The sequence below is a fragment of the Lepidochelys olivacea genome, assembly GCF_965140295.1.
Source record: "Lepidochelys olivacea isolate rLepOli2 genome assembly, chromosome: 1".
NCBI classification, from domain to species: Eukaryota; Metazoa; Chordata; order Testudines; family Cheloniidae; genus Lepidochelys; species Lepidochelys olivacea.
In genome coordinates this window covers 340,164,176-340,182,124 of record NC_140411.1, presented here as the reverse complement: position 1 = coordinate 340,182,124, position 17,949 = coordinate 340,164,176, and the positions used below count along the sequence as shown (strand labels likewise).

General features: G+C 45.4%; 1 protein-coding gene across 2 annotated transcripts in view; it reads left to right on the top strand.

The window, feature by feature from the left end:
- CDC123 (cell division cycle 123) overlaps positions 1–17,949 on the top strand; it is a 74,511-nt gene that overhangs the window by 54,361 nt on the left and 2,201 nt on the right. For both annotated transcript variants that reach the window (XM_084623504.1, XM_084623503.1), the window contains 2 exons: positions 5,872–6,000; positions 14,957–15,094. In XM_084623504.1, the coding sequence (XP_084479630.1) occupies positions 5,872–6,000; positions 14,957–15,094 (267 nt within the window). The remainder of the gene's footprint in view (positions 1–5,871; positions 6,001–14,956; positions 15,095–17,949) is intronic.

The window sequence follows — 17,949 nt, the reverse complement described above, 5'->3', positions numbered from 1 at the left end:
TGAGTGACTAGGCAGCAGTTCTGCAGAAAAGGACGTAGGGGTTACAGTGGACGAGAAGCTGTATATGAGTCAACAATGTGCCCTTGTTGCCAAGAAGGCTAATGGATTTTGGGCTGTATAAGTAGGAGCATTGCCAGCAGATCAAGGGACGTGATAATTCACCTCTATTCGGCATTGCTGAGGCATCATCTGGAGTACTGTCCAATTTTGGGCCCCACACTACAAGAAGGATGTGGAAAAATTGGAAAACGTCCAGTGGAGGGCAACAAAAATTATTAGTGGGCTGGAGCACATGACTTAGGAGGAGAGGCTGAGAGAACTGGGATTATTTAGCATGCAGAAAAGAAGAGTGAGGGGGTATTTGATAGCAGACTTCAACTACCTGAAAGGGGGTTCCAAAGAGAATGGATCTAGACTGTTCTCAGTGGTAACAGATGACAGAACAAGGACTTCAAGTTGCAGTGTGAGAGGTCTAGGTTGGATATTAGGAAAAACTTTTTCACTGGGAGGGTGGTGAAGCACTGGAATGCGTTACCTAGGGAGGTGGTGGAATCTCCTTCCTTAGATGTTTTTAAGGTCAGGCTTGACAAAGCCCTGGCTGGGATGACTTAGTTGGCGATTGGTCCTACTTTGAGCAGGGGGTTGGACTAGATGATCTCCTGAGGTCCCTTCCCACCCTGATATTCTGTGCCTATGATGCGGGGGAAGGAAGGCAGGGAGGATAGAGAAAGAGGGAAAATTTTACTTACCACAGCCAAGTTAATGAGCAGAATTTTTCAAGTCTGGCCAAATTCAGCCTGTAGCTGTCTTGTCTTGTAATTTGAAGGGTGAAGACAAAGATTATTTAAGTGAAAGATTTTAATCTTGGTGATCTTGGACAAAAAGCATGTTTTCTTCATCTATCCAGTTAATATAGCTGTGTCTATCTGTGTATCTCTGAATTATTTGTGCAAATTCCATGCAGCCCTCAGGCTCCTGGAAAACTGCCAGTTAGTCCCTTGGTGTGTCAGACCCACCTCCTTCACCCCTGCCTGTACACACACTTTCATGACTTGCCAATGTATTATTCAGTGTCTTTAGTGTGTGAATTATAGGCGCTGAAATGGTGTTGAGTGTTGTGTAGCTCAATCACTTTCCAGAGTTTGTGCTCCAGATCAATGTGGTTGCATGGCAACCTCACCTGGAGAACGAGAGAAGTGCCCAGCTTCTGCCTATTTACAGCTCTTTCGCCAGCAAAATGTCTCTTGGGTGCGTGTTTGTTCTGTTGCAAGGGCTGCAACATTTGGAAGATCAAGAACCCTGTAGAGTGACTGAAAGAACACTGGGGAGGCTGCCGCAAGTCCCTGTCGTTCCAGGAGGCTGGAATTTGCACATCAGTAGATTGGAGTACGACATAAGCAACTTGAATGTATCTGTTCTATGCAACTTTTCATATGCCTTCTAATACGGCTCATGTAAACTCAGTTCAGTCCTTCTGCTTCTACTCTGAGCTGATATTACTAATATTCTCTCTGCTGTGCTCTGGCTTCCTTGAACTCAGTCTTGTCGGTTCTTGACTGGCTTTGCAGAACAGCCAGCGTGAAGGGTTCTTTAAACATTCTACCACAATCTTTAAAGCCGGGTGCTCTCCAAAGCCAGGCAGCTAGCACTGGAGAGGCTACCCTCCAGGGTTGGTTGGCCCATTTTGGATACCTTTCTTTACTTCTGCTCTCAGCTATTGTCTAGTGATGGACTGCCTGGAAGTAGCTGTACTTCGTGTTGCATACTCCCAAATCTTAATTGTTTGTAAAAACACTTTGCAGTTCTACAGTAACTTTTATCTAAAGATCATAAAGTATTATAAAGAAGATATTTCAGACCACTGTTAGTTCACAACTCTTTTTTCTAAATTTTAAACTAATACTCAGGCTTCATTGCCCCATGTGTACTGTCATTGTGGGCACAAACGCACACGGCTGAAATTAGGGAAATGTGGCAATTCACTTTGCTGGTTATCCTTACTAACATCGCATTTCTTATCTATCTAGTAACTTCCTTTAAATGTTCTTATATTATAGTTACTGCCTTAAAGCAGTATGCTTTTTATCTTTTTATGAAAATAAAATGAATGTTACCATGTTATAATAGACCTACCGGTGTATATTTTTAGGGTGCTAAATACATACCATCTGTTGTTTCTTGTTTCCCCTCATCATATACAAAATATAGCCTATGTTAATTTCACTATTGTGATGGTGGTGTTTTTGCTACACAAATGGATCTTCAGAAAACATCATGCATAGTCTTGAGGCTACATAATTTGAGAACATAGAAAAGGAGAGACTATCTTTGAAGGAAAATGTATGTATGCTTGCCTAGTAAACACTCGGTATTGAGGCACCCAAACTTTGGGACAACAAAGGCTGCATTAGCAATTTACCAAGAGGCAGAGGGACACACCTAGTATGTATGCAGATCCCTGTAAATGGTTTTATCAAAAACAATTGCATACAACTCAGACATATAAGCAGATGTTAATCTGCCTTGTTAAGTGAAAAGAGATTGCTAATACTGGAAGCCTGCAATTAAATAGCTTTATTCTTGCTCTATAGCTGCGACATGAAAGTGGTCTTGGATTGTGTTTTAGGGCCTTTGGCTTTTACTCTGGGTTTCCTAGATATGCTTCAGTCTTGTTTTTCCACTTAGTCTGAAGACTGTTCAGTGGCTGATCCAGAGGATAGATGCTTTACTTTTAATAAATCTTCAGAGGGGCTGAAGGGGAGTGTTTTAGATCTGTTCATTTTTTATGCCTCCTCCTACCAATTTGTAATTACCAAAATTCAGTGGGGATATAAGAGCAACTAGAGGAGAAGCTTTGGGAACAATTAGAGGTTGTGGAAGGCACATTGGCTCTTTCCTGTCTCTGCAGGAAGAGGAAAGTGCTGCTGTGGTGCCCACAGACTCCAGTTCTTGCTTTTCACCGATCCCATAATTTATCTTTTGATATTAAAGCCTCTGCAATGTAAAACTCCCTAATGAACTGAATGTAAAATCCCTATGAACAGTTAAGTTGAATACATTTAACAAAAAAAAATCCCCACTCTTTTTTTAACAAGCTGAAAAATTTCAGAGATGGAGGAAAGATTCTCTGAACTGCAGAGCGAACTTTGCCAGCCATTGCCTGTCTCTGACACACAAATTGGTTCATTAGCTTGTTTTCCGATGTGGTAGGAATCCAAATGATAAATTCCTTTTCCTGATGTCATTGGGTTGACAAGATGCCCTGATGATAGCACAAGCAAAGCATCATTGTAATTAGAATATCTGACTATTTGCAAAGAGAAGCAGAGGGATTGAAAATGATAAGCCAGGCTGATGCAAATAGTCTGCTTCCTGGAGTGCTGCTCTGGTGGTGGTAATGCTGCTACACCATGGTTGCAGCTCAACAGTGCAAAGCCACCTCTGTTTCTTTACCCTTCTGCAATAAATAACAGCTGAAGTATCTCACTGTGGTTCCCCTGGTGTTATCTGGACCGGTGATCTGCACTCCAGTCCTCGACTCTGGGAGCCAGCCTTACCCTACTCTATTGTGAGAACCCCCACTCCCGGGCTGTTCACACACAGCCTCTACGTGAGTGAGCACTTTTGGCCAGCCGCTGCTTGGATTGTGCAACCGAATGACATTAGCCAATATCTCTGGTCCCAGACACAACCCTAGGAACCTCCGTCTTGCATCATGAGCCTTCCAAAGACACCCAACATGACAAACTTTGCATTGGATACCACACAATCATATTATAAGGATGAACATTGGGGTGCAGGATGTTCCCCCAAGGTACAGAGTGTGTCACTCTCTCTACAGCTTGTATTTTCCATATTAACAAACTCTAGTTCTCTGAATGTGTTATGGTTTCAGTACTATCATTTGCTATAGTGAGCTTGTGCACTAGCTTATTGAAGCTTCAGTTACTTGCAGTATGATAATCAGTGTCATGATATTACAACAAAGGAGACTCGTGAAAAGCCGTGTGAAACTGGGTTCCATATGTCTTCCATTTTCCAAGCCATCAGGGCCCACGAGGGCTCTATAGGGGGCATGTTAAACTTGTAGTTGGGAGGGAATGGGAGAGGAGGAGATTTCATGTTGCTCAGCAACCAGGCTGGTGTTCACAGCTTCAAAGGGATTTTAGAGGAAATGGATGGAAGTTGTCAAGTGTATCAAGGAGATTGAGGCCTGGCCTATACTTAGGTCAACATAGCTACTGCGCTCAGGGGAGTGAAAAATCCACACTTCTGAGTGCCATAGCTATGCTGATCTGGCTCTCAATTTAGTTCTCTTCCCTCCCCTCCTCCCTCCCCCCCAGCAGCTAGGTGAATAGAAGAATGTTTCTGTCAACCTAGCTACTGTCGGTCAGGGAGGTGGAGTTGCTATAGTGACGATGGAAACCCCTTCCATTGCGGTAGTCTGTGCCTACACTGTAGGATCACAGCAGCATATCTACAGCACCATACCTATGTTGCTCTAGCACCCGTAGAGTAGACGGAGTCAGAAAGGATCTCCTTTCTGATAGTCCTAGAGAAAGAGGACCCTGATGGAGTGGAGGGAAGGAATAGAAAATTAAATATACCATGACCTAAGTAGCTATCTAGTCTTTTGTTATCAAATTGCACTGAATTATGGCTCTGATGAATAACCACGAAAACTCCTCGGCCACTCAAATATGGTACAAATAGCATTTCTTCTATTTGGTAAGTCTAGGCTTGTATATGATGCCTAAATTGAGAGAATTCTTGCTACCAACTGGTAAGGAGTAATGCTTCGTTACAATCTAATTTGTCTTAAATATCAGAATAGGTAAGATTTTACTGAAAAGGAAGGATGGTCCAATGCTTATGGTGCTAGCTTGAGACCTGAGCGATCCAGGTTCAGTTCCCTCCAGAGACTTTGTGTGATCTTGGGCAAGTCATCTTAGTTTTTTGTGCTTTCTTTCACTCCTTATCTATACAATGGGGATAATAGTATGTCTCTACATCAGAGAGGCGCTGTGAGGTTGAATACACTAAGACTGAAACACTCAAATACTATGCAAATGGCTACATATACATAGCTTCGATAAATGCAAATTAGTCTTTAGTTAAATTATCTACCCAGTGGGATAGTGGTATCAAAGATGCCTTCCAAGTGCTTGACCAGGGTTTGATTCACACCCAATGCAGCACCAAATTTTGGAAATAAGTGAGGGTAATTAATCATTGGGACAATTTACCAAGGTTGTGGTGGATTCTCCATCAGTGGCAATTTTTAAATCCAGATCGGATGCTTTTCCAGAAGATCTGCTCTAGTTCAAACAGGAATTATTTTATGGAAGTTGTATGGCCTGTGTTATGCAGGAGGTCAGACTAGATGGCCACAGTGGTCCCTCCTGGCCTTAGAATCTATGACTCTAAATGCCTTTCAACATGAAGGATCCCAAAGCATTTTAAAAACTATACAGTATTCCTGAAATGTAGCCATCTCTGGGGTGGAAAGCAGCCATCCTGCAGACTGCCACTGTATATAGCACTGTCACAAGATTGGTGTGAGGAATGGAACTTTTACTAAAAGACATTTAGGGCAAATGCCTGTTGTCATCCAAAGTGTCAGGGGATCTCTAAGGTCTACACAGAGCAGAGAGAAATCCCTATAAAGCCTAATCTGAAAGATCCTTCCATAGGAAACTGCATAGAACTTGCATCAATTTACATGACCTGTTTGACCTCTTATGAAAACTGTCTTGTAACAGCCCATGCAGTATGTTTTTGTTTCCACACTTAAGTAGACGATAATTTTTCCTCTTATTTCACATACACTTTTGTTTGTTGATATTTTATTTTCTTCTTGTTGTACTGCAGAGTAAGGTATGGTTAATCGATTTTAACCCCTTTGGTGAAGTAACAGACTCTCTGCTGTTTACGTGGGAAGAACTGACATCTGGGAAGAACTTGAAAGGTGACCATAGTGAAGGGGAGGCTATGGAACAGGTAAGGAAATATGGTAAAGAATAAGACTGCAGTGTCGGAGAGATGGATTTAGTTAACTCAAAAGGTGGTCTAGCCTCTGATTTTTTTTTCTTCAGTGTATTTAGGATGTGATCCAAAGCCTATTAAAGTCAGTGGGCGCACTTCCATTGACTTCCGTGGGCTTTATATCCGGCCCATACATAGATCCTACTCTCAAGGAGTTTACTACGTCTCCTCTTTTCTGGACAGTGTTCAAGCTCAACAAATGCTTTTTTTGTCCAGTTTTAAATGCAAAAATGGGGCTTCTGTTCTGCAGCCTTGACCAGATTTATAAGAAATTGTCCTAATATTTACCTTTGTTCCCTTTTCCCCATTACCCCTTGTTATTTGCACATATGGCACCTTAAACAATTTCTTTTTACTCCTTGGTATTTACCCTTCAAATATTTGTCCTTTTTCTTCATCACTTAACCAACCTCTGCTTCTTTCCCAGTGTGTTTAATTTAATCACCCCAGCTCCATAATCATGTTTGTTTTTTCTCTAAGCCTCCCACCAACTTCTTGGTCTTTCTTGTATGCAGGAGCTGACCCCTAAGCCTAATATTCTAAGTGCAGTCTCACTGGAACTGTACAGAGAGGCTCTCACCTCCCTGCTCCATGTTGCAATTCCTCTGTAAAACCAAAATTCTGTTTGTAGGAAGAAAACACTTCATTTATTGGTCCTTTGGCGTTCTTCCCGTGTGACTAAAACTTAAGACTCAGTTCATCCAACACCAGTGCAACTCTTGGGGGGAGCATTTAAAATGGCTGTTCTGAAACCATAGATTACTGGTGCTTTGTGAAGCATTTGGCTGGTGATCTGTGGAGAAGTGGGTTGTCACATGGTGCTGGCCTTTTGTCTTTTTTCAAGTGATGATCCTTATTGGATTGTATTCCAAGGGCTACGCATGCGCTCCATGCGCCCAGAGTGGGAGATTTTGCAAGTAGTGTCTGTTGGTCCGTCCATGCGCCTTGGCTGACCTTGTGCTTCTGTCCGAGGCGATAAAGAGCAAGGCGAACCAACCCGCCTCTCCAGTTCCTTCTCATCACCACATGGTCTGGGTCAGAACTTTTAAGTGTCCTCATCTCTGATGCACTTTTAAATAAGATAGTTTACATAGTTTGCCAGTTTTTAGACTAGTTTTGCCAGTTTATTGTAGTTTTATCATAATTTTAGTGCTTAGTTTAGATAGAGTTGGGGGTTTTTGTTTTCTTTGACAATGCCCCCCCCTACCCTTGTACCCGCATGCGGGTACCGAACTTTGCCCAGGACTTCCGGCTTCCGGCTGACCTCCCGCCCACGCTTCTTCTTGGTCAATGACTAACACCAATGCGCCTGTACTGCTTGGGGGAAGCTGACGGCATCCAGGTACATAATTTGCCTCTCTTTCTCCAGCCACAGCCGAGAAAGCTAGGCTCTCCACCTCCAGAAACACCCCCATGGAGCTCGCCATGAGACCTCACTCAGACCCAGGCTGGCATGGGCAGTGGGTGAACTGCCGGCTGGAGGAAGCTAGCCCCCCGGCCAGACCCACCTCCCTGCCCAAGGACCCAGCCTTTCCCCTACCAGAGCGTCCCCCGGCCCTGCAGCCGCCAGTCCTGGCCCTCCTGCCCCAGAGTGCAGGGCGGCTGGCGTGCAACTCCTCCCCAGCCCTCGAGCACAGGGTGGGGGGGTGGCGCATGGCCCCTCCCCGAGCACAGGGTAAGCGGGCGGCGCGCGGTCCCAGCCCTTCCCCCTCCCTCCCAGCGCTGGATGGCCCCAGCCACCCCCAAGTCCCAGCCTCCTTAGACCCAGCACACTGCTTCCCTGAAGAGGAGCAGCCTGCCTGAGCTGGAGCCAAGGGGGAAAGGCAGCAAGCAGGGCTTCAGAGAGGAGCGTGGGCAGGGCCATGTTGGGTTCTTTGGGTAGGCACAGCCTTCCTCAGCCTATGTGACCCGCTGCTCATGCACGCTGGGGAACCCTCCCATACATCGGCCTAAATCACCAAGGAACACAGCTTCCACTGCCATGCCCAAATCCGGTGCTGGTGGAACCACCCCCATGGTCTCCGTGGTGGGGCCTAGTCAGGAGGCAAGGAAACATACCCATAAGCCTAGGACTGTCTTTCTCAAAATTGAAGAAAGTGGATTCTCCTTCCATGAGTTTGAGCCTTGGTGACGGAACATGCACTAAGTCCCATAGGCACAAGAATCCCACAAACAATGGGATCCGGCGGTTCCGAGCACCAGACCATCAGTACCATCATCACCGGCACCCCACAAGACATGGGATCCCCCCATTCTGGGAAAGTCCACGGTGCCGACGCAGATACCCATGGAGGGGAGTATGCCTCTTACACTTGGGAGATCTGGAGCCATAGCTGCGCTCCAGGATGCATTTGCCTTACCAGATGTGGAGTCATCTTGTCCATCAGTCCCCTCCACCTCCAGAGAGATCATTTCTCCATCACCGGATATACCGCAGATATGGGAGCCCTCACCATCCTCTCCAATAATCTACACCCTTTCACTGGTACCACCATTGGAACCTGAATCCACCTTCTCCTCCTCTAACAAATCAGAACTGGGAGAAGAGCCGACTATGTCTTATCAGCCCCTGCACACCTTTATGGAGACAGCTATGTCCCTGGCAACATCTACCATCTCAACCACCTCAGAGCCGTGGGCACCCCATGCCATGGGGACCACCACAACCCCCTTTAGATCTGGCCTTTTGGCCATAGTGAGGATCCTGGTCCTATTGCCCCCCTTCTCAATCAGCCTGGTCTGCAAGGAAATTTTCTTTTGGCTTTCCTCCCCCTTAAGGGTCCTTCCAGCAGATGCTTGGATCTGTGGTACAGGAAGAACCTCTTAGTCCAGTCCCAGCAGTGCCACCGGAACCAGCAAGATTTCCCTCATTATCTCCAGACGGAAGTGGTGACTGTAGCATCCCCATCCCCTCTGAATGACTTTCTGCAACAGTTCCTGAAATTGCCTAGAGTCATGGGGGAATTCCAGATTCCCCTGGAAGAAATCCAAAACCCTCAGCATAAGTTTCTGGATATCCTCCCCACCTCAGGGCCGGTCAGGATTGCACTACCAATTAATGATGCTATTCTGGAACACTGTTCCCTCTAAGCTGTGTGTGTGTGTGCGTGCGCACACAGATCCTAAACCCCACGCACACGGCAAAACGTCACATGCACAACAATATGCACAGAAGAAATTTTTTGTGCACACGGCCTGTCAAAAATTTGCACAGAAGAAATTTTTTGTGCACACGGCCTGTCAAAAATTAGAGGGAACATTGTTCTGGAGCTTGCTAGGACGGTGTGGCACATCCCTGCGACATGCACAGCTACCCCCAAAGGGGCCAAAAAATGTTAGTGTTACTATGTTACTGGCGAGGAGGGACCTGAGTTCCTTTTTTCTCACCCTCCACCAAACTTACTAGTTGTCCAGGCTGCAACTGAGTGAGCCAAACAGCACACTCAATCTACACCAGCTGATAAGGAGGGCAAGTGTTTGGACCTTTTGGGACACAAAGTATTTTCCTTATGTAGCCTACAATCCAGGATCATGAACTATCAGGTATTACTAGCCAAGTATGGCTCCCTGAATTACAGTAAATTCAAGGAATTTACTGATAGCCTACCACAACACAATCAAGCCTGTTTTCAGGTATTTGTTGAGGAGGGAAAGCTGGTATCCAGAACAGCCCTCCAATCAGCGGTGGATGAAGCAGATACCTCTTCCCGGGTTATGGAAATGGCCATAGTTATGCATAGAGTCCTGGCTCCTTTCTTCTGGTATTCCCATGGAGGTACAGAACACTACTGAAGACCTCCCTTTCGATGAATCCCATCTTTTTTACCAAAAGACAGATGAATGGCTGCATACCCTCAAGGACTCCAGGGTCACCCTTCGCTCACTAGGCATTTACGCTCCTGCCCCAAAGTGCAAATTCCACCACCAATCATCCACCCAACATTATAGGTCTCTTCAATTCTACTCTGAGACCTCATGAGCCTCTAAAGAAAAAGCCAAAAGAGACAGAGACCTCACTTCCCAAGGCCCCCTTCACAAGCTTTAATGTCATGGCTTCAATCTCCAGCCAAGAGTATTTCTGATGCAACCCTGAAAGCCACCAACCACTATGCCTACCACTTCATGACCCTCCGACCCCCTTTGGGGGTGGTTTAGCACTCTTTTCCCATGCTTGGAGTGTGATAACAATGGACAAATGGGTATTGAACATCATCCACCGTATCTATGATCAAGTTTATCACTACCTCTTCCAAGACACCCTCCCTGTCCCCCTTCAGGGACCACTCTCACAACAGCATTCTCGCCCAAGAGATGAACTCCTTATTACAGTGGGGAGCAATACAATATGTTCCCATGGAATATCAGGGAATAGGGTTCTACTCCACTTTCTTCCCTGATACCCAAGAGGAAAAGCAGATGGAGACTGATCCTTGATCTTCATAATCTCAATCGCTTCATCCACAGACTCAAGTTCCGTATGGTCACACTGGCAGCAGTTATTCTGTCCTTAGAGAAAAGCATATGGTTTGCAGCTTCTCAATATGAAGGACACTTATTTCACATCAATATCCATCCAGTCCACAGATGTTTGTTGCGATTCACAGTGGACACCCATCATTTCTAGTACAGGGTGTTCCCTTTTGGGATAGCCACTGCTTTCAGGGTCTTCACCAAGGTCTTTTACGTCGTAACATGGTGTCCTGGTGTTTCCATGTCTTGGCAACTGGCTTCTAGCTGCGCAGTCAAGGCATCAACCTCCATGTTGCTCAACTTTCTCTTGTCACTCAGAGTCAGCATCAAGAAATTGATCTGAGACCCAACATAGTCTTTGGACTTCATAGTGGCTACCATCAGTTCGGTCGTGGCATGAGCCTATTTACTTGCAGACAGGCTCCAGGTGTTAAGAGATGACCTAGCTCACATCATGAGCTACCCACATATGTCTGCCAGGATTTGTCTGTCCCTCCTCAGTCACATGGCTTCATGTACATATGTGTCCCCCTTTGCACAACTCCACCGTCAATGCCTTCAGTCATGGCTCCAGTCCCCACCATGGTACTGTCATCCCTTCAATGGCAGTTGGATGCACATCATATGTGCATGGGAGTTCCCTTTCTTCCCTCTTCCCCCGACAAGAAGATTATCACTGATGCATCCTGGGTGGGTTGAGGGGACTCCCAGAGAATCCACGATGCACTTAAACATCCCGGAGCACCGAGCTATCAGAAGAACGTGCTTTCATCCGCTCCCATCCCCAGCCATCCAGCTCTGTTGTCCCAATGCAAAGGCGAGATCAGACATCCCAGTCCACATGCGTTACACCTCTGACCATGTTATTTGGATGGTCATCTGCCTTAAAGCAAACATGCTCTTTGGTGGTGCAGAAAATCCTTTCTAGCATCAGGAAAGGCTCCACCAGACGACGTTACCAGGCCAAGTGGGCACATTTTTCATCATGGGCTCAATGAAAAAGGGTTTCCTCAGAATCAGCGGGGATCCCCCTCATACTGGACTACGTTCTGTCATTGAAGTCATCAGGTCTCACCGTCAAGTCTCTGAAAGTATACCTGGCAGCAGTTAGTGCATTCCACCCTCCAATGGAGGGTTCCTCTATCTTCACACACCCACTAACCACCAGGTTCTGGAAAGGGGTCATCAGAACCTTCCCACCTGTCCAACATATAGCACCTCAATGGAACCTGAATCTTGTTCTCTCTGTGCTAACGAAGCCCCCCTTTGAACTCTTAGCATCGTGCTCTGGCCCTCCTTTCCATGAAAGTCGCCTTCCTTGTTACTATCACCTCGGCGAGAAGAGTTGGTGAACTGGAGCCATGATGGTAGACCCACCTTTCAGTTTTCCACAGAGATAAGGTCTTCCTATGACTACACCCTGAGCTCTTGCCAAAAGAGGTTTCTCAGTTTCACATCAATCAAGCCATTCATCAATCTGTTTTCTTCCCCAAACCATATGCATCTGCAGAGAAGTGTTGACTCCACTCCCTCAAGGTTTGCTGAGCTTTGGTGTTCTACCTCAGAGAACAAAACCATTCAGGAAGTCCCCTAGACTGTTTGTTGTGATAGCAAAGACACTCAAGGGGCAGGACATCTCCACCCGTTAAATCTCCAAGTGGATTTCAGGGTGTATTAAATTCTACTACCAACTATAAAGTCTACCTCCCCCTCATGCCACTCATTGACATATGTAAAGCAGCCACCTGGATTTCCATACACGCCTTCACTCTACGTTAGGCAGGACTTGGCAGCAGTACTGCACTACTATTCCATCCTCATCCTCTCACCCTCCTCCAAACTATGTATTGCTTGTTAATCACCCTCAGTGGAATACAATAGGGACCATCACTCGAAGATGAGGTTACGTACCTGTAACTGGAAATTTTTCGAGATAAGTAGTCTCTATCTGTATTCTGCTTCCCACCCTCCTTCCCCTCTGTTACAGATCTGCCAGATTCACAGTAGAGAAGGAACTGGAGATGCGGTTGGTGCGCCACGCCCATTATCGCCTTGGATGGAAGCACCAGGTGAGCCAGGGCGCATGCGTGGACAAACGGACACTACTTTCAAAATCACCACCTCCGGGTGCATGGTGTGCATGCGTAATCTTCAGTGAAATACAGATAGGGACCACGCATCTTGAAGAACCTTCAGTTACAGATAAGTAAACTCCTCTTTCTAGCTGCTAAACATTAGAAAACGTCAAAACATATTATGCTTTCCTTAGCTTACTCTTACATGGAAGCAATTGCTCCCAAGTTGCTACCAAGATGTTATGAAACTGCAAATGAAGTGGGGATAGATGGACTGTGTGATGGTTAATGTGGTGGAAGGTGCTCCACAAGACGTTAAGATGTGGCCTGCGTGATATGAAAAGATTTGAGAGCGGTTTTGTTAAAGGATAGGACTTCTTTGTTTATTATCTAAATAATTCAGAGTGCATTTTGTCCAAGGAGATGTGGTTTGACTATTAGTCTATTTTGAAGGGTTTCACTTATCTTGCATGTGTGCTTTGTGCAGCTTCCTAGTGTAAACTGAAATGAGAAGTAGAATGGCTTATCTTGTTAAAATTCTAGCTCAACAACTAGGTCTACTGATTCTGGGTAAATTGCTAGATCTCTCTGCCTCCATGTGTAAAATGAGGAAACTTACCTACCTCTCATGCCGCTCATAGAGCACTTTGAAGATTGACCATGTTATAAAGCAGGGGTTCTCAACCTTTTCCTTTCTGAGGCCCCCCCAACGTCCTATTAAAAACTCCATGGCCTCCTTGTGCCCCAGCAACTGTTTCTCTGCATATAAAAGCAAGGACCAGCATTAGGGGGTAGCAAGGAGGGCAACTGCCCAGAGCCCCACGCCACTGGGAGCCCCACGAAGCTAAGTTGCTCAGGCTTCAGCTTCAGCCCCAGTGGAGGGGCTCGGGCTTCTGGGCTTCAACCCCATGCAGTAGGGTGTCAGCTTTTTGCGCTGGGCCCCAACAAGTCTAATGCCAGCCCTGCTTGGCAGACCCCCTGAAACCTGCTTGTGGCCCCCCAGGAGGCCCTGAACGCATGGTTGAGAACCATTGCTATCACTGTTAAACTAAAAGGGAGATGGGGCTACCCAGAACTTATGGCTAGCAATGGAAGCTTTAAAAAAATCTTTGGGTTTCAACAAATATTTGCTGCATAAGTCTTGACCTTAACATTGGCAGGATTTTACTTGTAAATATGGATTTAAATCAGAAGCCCTTACTAAAGGGGAATTTAATGCTCTTGATGCTAGAAATTATATACTTGTGTTCAGACAGGCTTTTTAGCTGAGGGCTCAACAGCCTTATCTAAAGTTCACTATCAGAGGGGGAGTCCAATTATTATGGCACTATTACTTCTTATTTACTTAAACACTACTGTATCAATAGTATTCATGTAGTGAGTGTCCTACTGGAGGTTTGAGGTGTGGGGAGATCTGAATATTTAATAGCATTTTAATTTCTGCCCATAAGTGGTCAGAAGATTTTATTTATTTATTTTATATAATATATATAGGGGGAGGGGGAAGGAACCTAGTATCTGTGAATGCTCCTGTCATGGGGTGATCCCCACCTGGAATGCCCTCCTGTAGCAGGCCATGACACAGTAGTTGCACCTGCCTCAGTTTCCCTATCAGAGTCCCCAATAGCTCCACTGGAAGCTTTCTTGCCCCAGTGTAGCCCTCCAGGGGGCCCGTTTATTATAAAAACATAGTGCAAAATAGTCCTTTACAAAAGTCCCTAAACATAGTCCATTTCTCTAGCATAGTCCAAACAGTAGAGACAACATACCAAGTCTAGCCTCAGTGTTTCTCACTCCGACTTTAGCCCTCCCTGGTCCTCTGGCTTCAGCTCTCTGGCTCAGAGAGCCAGCAGGTATCTCCCTCTACTGCTCTGTGTTCTACCCTCTCCAGCATTCTCAGGCTCAGGAATGTCAGCAGGCTAGCCTTCCGCTGGCTTCTGTGATAATTCTTCCCTCTTTTCATGGAGGACCTGCAGAGAGCTTTCTGCTCTCTGGGCTTTTCCCCAGTGACCTCTTCCAGTCACCAGCTCCCAGGCAGCTCTCACCTGCCCTTTTCTACCACTGGCCCAGGCAGTTCTCATCCTCCCATTTCGCTGACTGACTCACGCTGTTCTCAGGCTCTCAGGTGGCTCTGACTCACGAGGTCTCTCTCACCTCTAGGGCTCAGGTGACCCTCTTTTAAGATGAATCAGGAGGCAGCTTCATTTTAAAGGGCCAGTGTCACTGTGTGATAAGTCCATTTTTAGTATACTGAATAAACTCAATACCAGAGCAATTGAAACTGTGTTATCAGGAGTTGAAAAAATTTAATGTGTTTAATTGCATTTAGACACTTGAAGGGTTTTTTTAACCTGTCTTTCTCGAAGGACTATCCAGCATTCCGCTGTACAAACAGCAAAGTGACCGTCCAGCCTAGCCCTTACCTGAGCTACCGACTGCCCAAGGACTTTGTAGACCTTTCTACTGGAGAAGATGTTCACAAACTAGTTGATTTTCTCAAACTGGTAAGCAAACCACAATGGAGGGATTTCTGACTACAGAGTCTGTAAACCAGGAGCACTAAAGCGCATGGAATTATGGTATTCTGATATAAAAGGATTACAATATTCGACTTGTAAAATAAAGATTTTTTTTTTGAGAGAGAGAGAGAGAGAGAGAGAGAGCGCGGGGTGTGTGTGTGTATTGTTGGACTGATTTATTGTTTTTACTTGTAATAACCAAGAACAAACTGTACTTTATTATTACCTTATCTTAGGCAAAGCTACTGCATAATATAGACTATGAAAATGTGACTGGAAGACACGCTCCCTTTTTTGTTTAAGATTGTCAAGGTTCCTCCCCCACTCTGAACTCTAGAGTACAGATGTGGGGACCTGCATGAAAAACCTCCTAAGCTTATCTTTACCAGCTTAGGTCAAAACTTCCCCAAGGTACAAAATATTCCACCCTTTGTCCTTGGATTGGCCACTACCACCACCAAACAAATTCTGGTTACTGGGGAAGAGCTGTTTGGACGCGTCTTTCCCCCCCAAAATACTTCCCAAAACCTTGCACCCCACTTCCTGGACAAGGTTTGGTAAAAAGCCTCACCAATTTGCCTAGGTGACTACAGACCCAAACCCTTGGATCTGAGAACAATGAAAAAGCATTCGGTTTTCTTACAAGAAGACTTTTAATAGAAATAGAAGTAAATAGAAGTAAAGAAATCACCTCTGTAAAATCAGGATGGTAGATACCTTACAGGGTAATTAGATTCAAAACATAGAGAACCCCTCTAGGCAAAACCTTAAGTTACAAAAAAGATACACAGACAGAAATAGTTATTCTATTCAGCACAATTCTTTTCTCAGCCATTTAAAGAAATCATAATCTAACACGTACCTAGCTAGATCATTTACTAAAAGTTCTAAGACTCCATTCCTGGTCTATCCCCGGCAGAAACAGCATATAGACAGACACACAGACCCTTTGTTTCTCTCCCTCCTCCCAGCTTTTGAAAGTATCTTGTCTCCTCATTGGTCATTTTGGTCAGGTGCCAGCGAGGTTACCTTTAGCTTCTTAACCCTTTACAGGTGAGAGGAATTTTCCTCTGGCCAGGAGGGATTTCAAAGGGGTTTACCCTTCCCTTTATATTTATGACAAAGATAAATATAGGCTAAGTGGGAATGTGCTGTTTGAATGGCTGAAAGTTAAAAAAAAAAAATTAGTTTTTTAATACCAAAATAATTTTGTAATGTCACAAGAAGTTTTAAACACTTTAAGCAGTTTTTTCTTCAAACAAACTTAATTTCTCAGTTCTTTTTTCAACAAATATACATGACTTGTTCATAGGCTGAAATGATCTTTTTGCCTCCTTTCAACCTCTTTAGACAGTTTGAAAGATTTTAACCAAGAGTAGTATTCTGTATAACAGCGGTCTCTCAAGCCCCCAACCACTCACAACTTTGTAGGGCAACACAAATAAATCAAATTCCACTCAAAAGCTGCAAGCTACAGAACAGTGTAATGAGCTGTAAGAGATGCACTTTTTACATGTTACTTGTCTTAGATTGTAAGTCCTTCTTCAGGGCAAAGATTGTCTCTATTCTCTGGACGATTATATATAATAAAAACAAATTGGTGCTTTTTCCAATCTAGATTGCAATGTTCCCCACTTCCATTGGAAGACTACTTCTCAGTCTAATACAGGGGTCTCAAACTTGAATCACCAGGAGGGCCACATGAGAACTCATACGTTGGACTGAGGGCCGCATCACTCCCACCCCCGCCGCTGACCACAGGGTGCAGCAGGGGGCTCAGGGCAGGTGGTTGGGGTGCAGGAGGGAGTGCGAGTGCAACAGGGAGCTCAGGGCAGGGAGTTGGGGGTGCAGGAGGGAGTGCTTCCCTGTTTCTGGCCAATGGGAGCTTCAGGGGAAGTAACCACAGGCAAGAACAGCTCACGGAGTTCTCTGCTCCCCCTCCCCCCAGGGCCGCAGGGAAGCGGTGTCTGCCGCTTCCCGGAGCAGCGCGGGGCCCTCAGCATCACGGGGTTGGCAAATCTGCAGGCCAGATCCAAAGCCCTGAGGGGACGGGGCCGTTGTTTGCCCACCCCTGGCCTGGAGGTAGGCTGGGAACGTGGCATGCTGGGGAGGGGATGGAGGGCGGGGCTGCGGGGAGCTTGGCGGGCTGCAGGGAAGAACCCCATGGGCCGCATGTGGGCCACGTGTTTGAGACCCCTGGTCTAATAGTACTTGCTATCAGAAATCTTTTTACATCTGTTGTAACTTCCCCCTTTTCAATTTAATCCCATTACTTCTAATTACTCTCCTTTTGTACCAGCACAAATCTCTTCCTTACCAATAGTGAAGGATCTAACTCTCTATCTTCGACATTTTGAGGGCAGGCAAAGCCCAAGGATTTGTTTGGCATCAGCCAACTATAAGACTCCAAGTATCCTCAATATTAGCCGTCAACAATTATCCTTAAAATATGTTTTTGATGGAAAATTCCTGACTAGCTCTGCTCAGTGGTCAAATTGTACTCTGGTCCTCAGGTAGGCAGCCCAAAATATCAGGGATTGAATGAATCTCTGGTCTGACCTTCTAATGAAGATTAATTACTCATTGGCCCTCAGGCACAGTGTTAGGGCTAAATAGGCCCTCAGGATGGTGTAGACTGAAGTCTCATTAACAAAAACTTCGCTAAAAATTTAGCTGTTTTGGTGAATCCTCTCTATAGAGAAATATACTCAAGGAGCCATGAGTTGAATGGTACTTTATAGTGGGGTTTTGAAGAGCACGATCTTATGCTCAAGCCAAAACTAATTTATTAGTACTTCAAGTCACCTCTCCAGCTATGCATCTTTGCAGGTCCTGATTGT